The sequence below is a fragment of the Epinephelus moara genome, chromosome 16 (genome assembly GCF_006386435.1).
Source record: "Epinephelus moara isolate mb chromosome 16, YSFRI_EMoa_1.0, whole genome shotgun sequence".
Lineage (NCBI taxonomy): Eukaryota > Metazoa > Chordata > Actinopteri > Perciformes > Serranidae > Epinephelus > Epinephelus moara.
Genome location: NC_065521.1, coordinates 28,590,007 through 28,598,639, shown reverse-complemented (window position 1 = coordinate 28,598,639; position 8,633 = coordinate 28,590,007). Strand labels below are relative to the sequence as shown.

The following is an 8,633-nucleotide window of genomic DNA, read 5'->3' as shown; positions in this document are numbered from 1 at the left end:
CCTCCTCATTCCTAAAGCGGCTCTCATAGCAACATCTCGGCGACGCACACACTCATTTGGGATCATTTTGGGTTTTCCGAGGGCTCCTATTTGACCGGCTCAACAGCGGGAGAGAGGGGAAGAAGGCACGTATGGAATGTCATGCGGGTCAGACACTCACCCTAAATCCACCACTTCAGTCAGACATGTTTGTTGATGCTTTGCCATGCGGTGAGCCCAGGCAAAAAATAAATCCTTGACATTTTGAAGAAACTGGGAGGAAGCAGAGACTTTGAAATCAGAGAGAAAGAGTAATGGTGGTTAGTGAGACTGCACGATTTAAGTCATCTGTTTTATTTAAAACCCACATAATAAAGACACATGAAAGGGTTATGATCTATGGAGAGGCAACTTAACCGATATCAGTTTATAAAGACCATGCAAAAAGTGATTATGGGATTACAGCATGGGCGGATTATGAGAGTGTGGGCCCCTGGGCACAGATGTGCAAAAGGCCCCACCACTTCTCCTACACAGGAACAAGACACAGACTTTGTGCTCATTTTGTTTCTCCTCCTGGTTGCTTTGCCCTTTTATTTTTGTCTCTTTGTATTTCCTTTGCGTCTCTTTGTGGTCAGTTTGTCCCCGTTTCCACCGAGCAGTACGGTACAGTTCAGTTCAGTACGCTTTCTGTTTCCACTGTGAAAAGTTGTGGATGGTACCAATGGATCCCTTCCATACTGTCCCCATTTTGGTCCCCCCTCTGTTGGGGTACCTAGCACACAGATCTGATACTAAAAGGTGGAGCTGTGAACACTGCAGTATGTAGATTGGTCGGTAGAGGACGGTCACTCTGCTCAGGGCTGAGTTGAGGCTGGTTTTGAGGCTCATGTAACCACTGTTCATACCGTGGAGAATTTTATTTGTAAACCGTAACTATAAAATGAAAGGATGGTTTGCTGCCTCTTGCAGCAGCTGGAGTCGGAGAAAAAAATAACTTAATTCACTGGGCCGACTGCCAGCAACTTTTAAGGTGGAACATTTACTTGTAATGTTACTCAGTGTATGAATTGACGACATGAATCCATCAGCACACCTTAAATGTCACTGTGAAAACTTTGAACATTACTTGTTTTTATATGACATACACTTTCAGTAATGAGTGGATCTTCAAGAGTTTAAAATTATATATTAATTTCGACCCGATTATATTCTAATCCTCACTTGGCTAACTAAATGCACAAACCTGCTATTTTTAAACATCACATGGAGAGAGACTCTCACTGCAGCCTGTTTTATTTTGCTCTGAAATGATGGTGTGCAGCCTCAATCTGTGAACGATAAACGAGGTGCAGACTGATAATGGAGGAAATACAGTGAGTGCTGGATGGAGCAGTGAGTGACAACAACCTCGCCCACATTTAAGAGTACTGTTTGCAGTGGAAACACTGGGGTCTAGGTACCATGTCTGAAGGATTACTTTTGGTTACCACACTGAAAGTGCTTGGATGAAACCTTGCTTTTGAGTTTCTTTGTGGTCGGTTGCATTAATGTGAGTGTAATATGCATGGAGGGGTGCTGACACTTTTGGCCTCTGGACCTCAGTAACACATCCATGAATTACAGGACCACTATACAACAAGAATTACTTGGGTTTATTATTTATTATGCCTAAAATGTCAGTGTAACACTCAATCAACCACTTATTTGTGCTTTATCAGTCATAAGCTTTTATAAGGATAAAAAGTGATTCCTGTTCAATTTACTACAATTATTTTGCAACAGAACTTGGGTGCTTTTGAATGTGGGAGTCACTTACATGTTTTAAAAAGAAAGATACTCTCCATCTTCAAAGACAAATCTCCATGTGAGTGAACAATAGAGATCTCTATCCTATTCTATCATTCCTTCAGATGGCAGTACAGTCAAAAAGTAAAAAAAAAATCATACTTATTATATTATATACCGTTCCTGCCAAAATATCCCCCAAAATCCTACACACTGAGATTTTAAAGGACAAAGCAAGCTAATTTGAAATTCCTCACCTCAAATGTTGGACCAGAAAAAAATGACAGTATCTGTAATTTGCTCAAATGCTAAAGAAATAATTACATTTTTGGGAATATACTCATTCGCATCCTTGCTCAGAATTAGAATGGAAGGTCGATCTACCTCTCAACAAGCACATTTCCCAAATTGGCAAACTATTCCTTTAAAACACCAAAAAGGTTACGTGACAATCAACCTCTTGTGGTCACATGATCCAGGACAGTTGTCTGTCAGAAGCAAAGGTGGAGGAAGTTTGCATCCTGCCTCCTGTGAAAAGCCAGCGGTGACAGTGACCACAATCTTTTTCTACTCTTACCCAGATAGTTTAAATTACCTAAACTGTGCTGAGCTTTTTATATGAATAGTTTTTAGAATGAAAGGTAAGATCTGCATTTTTGTTCCCATTTGTTACATATGGGAACAACAATTTCTGAAAATGGTCCAGCATTGAGTGAGACTGCTGCAGATGGCAGCGGCAAAACAGGCTGCAGTGTAACCACTCGGGGCATGTTCGCATCGTCAATTTATGTTCACTATAAGTTCTTGTTTTTGCCGATGACAGGCTCAGATTGTTGTTCTGTGTGTCTCACAATTTATGGAAAGCATCCCTACAGAGACAGGCATTTTGTGAATGAGTAGGGTCCTCTTTGTTTAACCAGAAAAAGCCCTGAAATCACCATTGCCATTAACACCAGACTCCATTTAAATAAACAGTAATTTTAGCATGTATAGAGCCAGCATAATTTTACATCTAACTGGTTGAAGTAGGGGTGTATATCAACCAAACCAGAGTTGGTGATTGTTGGAAAAGCAGAAAGACGAACCAAGACGGCTTTTGTGAGTTTAATTTAGTTTTCGTCGACTTTCACTGAAGTGTGTTTAACAATAATAAAATTATGTTTTTTTAAATGGAGTCTGGTGGGTTTGGCTACTGCACTTTCAGGGCTGTTTCTGGTTAAACAAAAAGACTCTTACTCTTAGAGAAAAAGGTCTGTCTCTGTGGGGATCCTTTTCAAAAACTGTCAGACATTTATAAGAACAAGGGCAGCACGGTGGTGTGGTGGTTAGCACTCTCGCCTCACAGCAAGAGGGTTGCCGGTTCGATCCCGGGCGTGGGAGCCCTTCTGTGCGGAGTTTGCATGTCCTCCCCGTGTCAGCGTGGGTTCTCTCCGGGCACTCCGGCTTCCCCCCACCGTCCAAAGACATGCAGATTGGGGACTAGGTTAATTGATAACTCTAAATTGTCCATAGGTGTGAATGTGAGCGTGAATGGTTGTTTGTCTCTATGTGTCAGCCCTGCCCCCCTGTCAGTCCAGGGTGTACCCTGCCTCTCGCCCGACGTCAGCTGGGATAGGCTCCAGCCCCCCCGCGACCCTCAAGAGGATGAAGCGGTTAGAAGATGAATGAATGAATGAATTTATAAGAACAATCTGAGCCTGTCAGGGCAAAAAGAAGCACTTTTAGATTATGTCAATTGATGGTGCGAACATGCACGGAGTGGGTTACACTGCAGCCTGTTTTGCTGCCTCCGGCTGCAGCAGTCACTCAATACTTTGACACAAAGCATAGGAAAATAGGGTCTAAAATACCAAACTTACTCTTTAAAAGAACACCATTGTCTTTTTTGGGAAATCCTCAACCAACACCCTAACTTCACATGTATATTGACCCTGCTGTTGATACATGTGATACCAGATATCAAGCCCACTTTTGATAAAGCTGTACGAGATTAAGAGGACAGCTCATTTCCCACACACCCTGTCTCCATGCGTTGTTGCTCAGAGTCAGGAGGAGATGAATTAGGGTGTGAAGAGGTCTCGAGGATTGAGGTTAGCCACCAGACAGACGTCATAACTGTCATGCACGGCTGCTCGTCTTTCCACCACCGTCCACACATTGTCCGCAGGGTCCAGCTCCAAAATCTCCTTGGTGATGATCTCATGACGGCCTGCAGTCGTGATAGAAAGTATGTAAGTTATGGCTGACCGAAATCTAATTTCCACACAGATACTGCCTCATTAGTTAGATGGCATTCCCTAACTCTGATGCCGACACAAAGTGTGTCTTGTTTTTGTGCAAAGGTCATTTCACCATTAAGTTAAACTTACTGGGGGGCAGTTCTTTAGGAGACCACGCAAAACCAGTTGTAAAACAAAGCAAACAAACAAAAAAATCACTGACCGGCCCCCTTGTAGTATCCACAGAGGTAGAGTTTGCCCTCCAGCGCTCCTACATTGGAGGCATTGGTTCGGAGGGCAAGTAGAGAAGTGGGCAGAGTCGGCCCTGCCCTCCAGGTGTCTGTATCCGGGTTATAGATCTCCACAGAGCTCAGACAACGTCGTGATTGCCCACGGTCCTCTCCATCACATCCTATACCACCTGAACGAACACACACACACACAAGCCATTCAGGATCATCATCATCTCTTGTGTGGAGCAAAATTGTAGGAATACAGTCGCAGTGTGTCCGGTAGTCTGACCTAATACGTAGATTTCTCCATTGAGTACAGCCGTACCGCAGCGGTACCTGGAGTACTTCATCCTGGCACACTCAGTCCACCTGTCCTTGCCGGGGTCATACTGAAACACACGGTTACTCAGCTTGTCAGGCTCATCATCTGGCTGATGCTGAGCGTGGAGGAGAGAGAGTTGGAAGGAAGGAGGAGGGAAAAGATGGGAAATTGAGGTGAGAGATGAGAAGCAGCAGAGGAGAATCAGTGACGGACTGAGAGGGCAAACGTTATATTCAACCTTTTACTAACGTGAAATCATTGAGTTGCTTTAAAGCCACTGGGTGCAGGAATTTGTGTGATTGTAACACAATTTGATTTGGGAGTTTTGGGGGTTAATTTCCCCCCTGGATATTTAGAGCATGTGCATTTGCAAAAACATGAAATTCTCTTAATATCACAACTTTTTTTTTTTTTTTCAGCATCCAGTCAGTCTACTACCCATTGTCATTGCATGAGTATTTTTCCATAGATGCACAGGTGTGTGTACCTGTGGTGTCCAGCCCCCCAGCACATAGAGATGCTCCTTCAGGCTGATGGTGCAGTGGCAGGCTAAGGGTAGAGGCAGAGAGGCGAAGCTCAGCCAACTGCCTCCTCTCTTCAGCGACCATCTCTCCACGCTGTCTGTGATGATATAGTGATTACGCACTTTTATCTGACCTCCTGTCATATACAGGGAATCACCTAGCAGCCCTAAAGCGTACATGTCCCTGTGTGCTGTCGAGCACAGCTCCACCCAGCTGTTCTCCTCCGAATTATCGTATCTGGAACATACACAAACATTTTAGATCTGGTTTTCAATGCAGTGACATTTAAAGAGAATGTATTTCTCATATGTGACCCCCCCACACACACCTGTAGACATCCAGCTTCTTCTTCCTGTGTTGGTCTTCTGTCTCTATGGCCACCACTATGTTGTTGTCTCGAGTCACTGCCCCAGCTGTGATCTGCCCCCTGCCTCCACAGCCCCTCAGTGGAGAAGGGATGTAGTAAGTCCTTCTAACACTGGGGGCAAAGCAAAAACTGAGGTCAGCATGTCCTCCACGGCGGGCAGGCACCCCCTCTTCATCCACCCCACCCAAGCAGAGCAGCAGGTCAGTGGTCTCCATGCCGTAACGGAGTGCCGGCCGAGGTGGAGCTGACGTCTCACAGAGACCTGAGGTCTGTAGAGCAGCGTCAATCATCCCAAAGCACTCAGCATCCCTCAGCAACACCTGGAGGATTCATTTAAAGGCACAATAGTCTGATAATCTACCAATCCTTTGATAAATGTGAATAAGAAGTCTTGACTTTTATTATTTGTCCCTTTCCTCCCTTTCCTCTCTCACCGGGTTTCTCCTCCTGGCTTTACGGAGGAATCCAGGGTCCACAAGTTCTAGCCGGACACGCCTGAGTAAATCCACAGCCTGGGCTTCACTCTGCGAGTCCCCCCTTCGCCTCTCCACCCAACGCAGCACCAGCTCCAGCACAACCTCCTCCTGTGATATGTTGAGGTCATCTGAACCCAGCAGATCCCCAAGACTTTGGGCATCCAGCTCCAGCACTTCTTCTTCCTCACAAACCTAAAGACAGTCACAGCGGGGAAACAAAGGGGAGTAAACCACAGCAATGACTGAGTTAAAAAGAAAGAGTATGTAGTGGATGGTAGCAAAGAGTAATAAACCAAAGCAATACACTGTAATTCCCAAAATGTCTCAACACCTGTGCCTGACTGTGCAAAAGAAGAGCAAGTGATTTCTGCCACCTAGTGGCATCATCAAGTAGCTGAAAAACAAGTCAGAGAGAGAAGCTAAAATGTCATGCAAACAAAGAGCACCATTCAAGCGTTGTTCAGTAGAGCAACAGATCATCTGTTCTGAGCCTTTAAAGCTGTAGATGGTAACTTTTATATAAAATAACTATTTTCACATTTGCTTAAACACAGAGCACTACATGAGACAGATAATCCATTTAAAAAATCATTCTCCTCTGCCTATGGCCCCTACTGCATGTGAACAAAAACAACCAGTCAGAGCTGAGAAGTCTCTCATATTAGTGTGAGTCATGTCAATCGTGGCTCGTTAGCTGTGGTCAGACCAAACTAGGCAGCGCTGATCAAATATGAGTCAAGATTCTGTTAATGCGCTGCCTATTTCTCACCACGGATGTTTTCAGAAACATATTTTAGTGCACTGTTTAGCTGTAAAATGAGAACGTTTGCTCCGACCGGTGGGCAGTGAAAGTAAAAATGGTGACAGAACAATTTTTGTTAAGTCTGCAGTAACGCTGAGGACCACTGAGGGGTCACGGACCCTTGACTTATGGCCCGAATTGGATGAAAATCTTGAACTACTAATAATGAATGCCCCACCTGTGCAAAGTGTTGGCAAAGGTATCTCAAGGCACAGTCGGCCAGACCAGTGGCCCCCAGGTCTCTGGCCCAGTGGTAAAGACCGACACAGTTGGAGGGGTCCATCCGGGCCTCCATGTGGCTCTGACACAACCTGAGGCAGTAACATCAAGGTGGTGATGGGAACAAAATAGTGTCAGTACTTCTTCAAACAAACTTTAGATCACAGTCCTCTTTACTATTTACACATCTACTGTAAGATTTATTATGTACATTGTTCTTATATCACCTTGATGCCTCTGATATTCTAATATCAATATGTTAGTTTATCTGAATAATGATCACTCCCCAGTCTCTTTTCACCTGAAGGCTCCGTCTACATGGAGCAGGAAGGCTGCAGCAGCCACACCCTGGATGTTGTCGTTGGAAAGGGGCAGTTCAGCTCGGTACATGTAGTCCAGTAGCAGCTCCAGGCTTTTGGCAGGTGTGTCTCTAAGAGGTACCTCTCCTCCCCGTGTCTCCTTCAGACCACACGTAAACATGGCCTGGACAAAACACATGTTGCATCATCTTGTATTTTCCCATATCAGCACTGTAACTTTCAAGTAACTGCAAGTAACTGTGCATGGCATCTTTACCTGGAAGTATGGGCTGAAGGCAGACAGCACAACCTTGTGGCAAGCAAAGGGAATCCCCTCTGCGAGCAGCACCACATCAGTGAGCTCCTCGGCTGCTCGCATCCTCTCCAGCTGCCTGAGCAGAAGCGAGCCATGCTCTGCCTGAGCAGAGTCCAGCTCTGGATCATCCATGGACTCTGGATGTCTGTGCCACTGTTGTCAGCATACAATATGTGACCTGGTGGCAGAGTAATGCCAAACACGCATCATAAAAGAGAAAATGAGGAGTGAGATGGTTCAGATTCTTAGCAGTAAATTGTAGTTAGGGGTTGAGATGATTATTGGTGCAGGGAAAAGAAATAAACAAAGCTCTGCTGCACAAAATTCTATTGATATTTTAGACTTTTTCTCATCTTTGTTTCTGTGAGTGTCAAAGAGGTATTTAAATTAACCAACCTGAGGCGTTTAGAAGTGAAATGTCTCTGTTAGCATTTGCAACATTTGAAAAATAATGAAGGGCTTAAAATGGACTCTGTTTTCTTGTAAGAGGTCACAATAGGTTTTATAATCTGTCCATATCAAACAAAAACAAACTTAAAGTAAGTTGATAGCCAAACATACAGTGGCGCCACCAAGTGGGGGGCAAAGAGAAGGGGGCCTGGCCACCCTAATCACGCTGTTCTCATTCATATAAGTAATGATCCAAATTTCGCACATATCCTAGGCTGACCAAACGTCCTCTTTTGCCCGGACATGTCCACTTTTCACGTCCCGTCCGGGGCGTCCGGGGCGTCCGGGGCGTCCGGGGTTTTTTTATAAACTGATGATAATGTCCGGTTTTCCGTGTGTTTGTGTGTGTGTGCTAGAGTGCGGCACGGGCGCATATTTCTGTCCGAACCCGAACCGAGCCCGACATTATTTAATGACCAAAGCAGAGAGTTTGTGTCACACAGTTGTTACGGTTACAGGCTATTTAACAGGCTGGGCGTGCTCAGCGGAGAGGGAGACCTCCGTGTATGAGACGGGAGCGGGAGGCAGGAGGTCCGATGCTTCCAGCGAGAGGAGAGGGAGAAATAAAACAAAATAAGATAAAATAGGAAAAACCTGTCTCCCTCTTTTATTTTATTTTCAGCGTTTAATCAAGGCGGA

The 8,633-nt window shown here is 44.9% G+C and overlaps 1 protein-coding gene across 1 annotated transcript in view; it reads right to left on the bottom strand.

Annotated features, from left to right (window-relative positions):
- Window positions 1-312: 312 nt before the first annotated feature.
- LOC126402863 (kelch repeat and BTB domain-containing protein 12-like) overlaps window positions 313-8,633 on the bottom strand; it is a 10,782-nt gene continuing 2,461 nt past the window's right edge. The window contains exons 2-10 of the mRNA XM_050065183.1: window positions 7,506-7,722; window positions 7,231-7,412; window positions 6,889-7,021; window positions 5,867-6,100; window positions 5,394-5,752; window positions 5,029-5,302; window positions 4,509-4,656; window positions 4,210-4,407; window positions 313-3,976 (exon numbers count right to left, since the gene is read on the bottom strand). Coding sequence (XP_049921140.1) covers window positions 3,828-3,976; window positions 4,210-4,407; window positions 4,509-4,656; window positions 5,029-5,302; window positions 5,394-5,752; window positions 5,867-6,100; window positions 6,889-7,021; window positions 7,231-7,412; window positions 7,506-7,676 — 1,848 coding nt within the window. The 5' untranslated portion in view covers window positions 7,677-7,722 and the 3' untranslated portion in view covers window positions 313-3,827. The remainder of the gene's footprint in view (window positions 3,977-4,209; window positions 4,408-4,508; window positions 4,657-5,028; window positions 5,303-5,393; window positions 5,753-5,866; window positions 6,101-6,888; window positions 7,022-7,230; window positions 7,413-7,505; window positions 7,723-8,633) is intronic.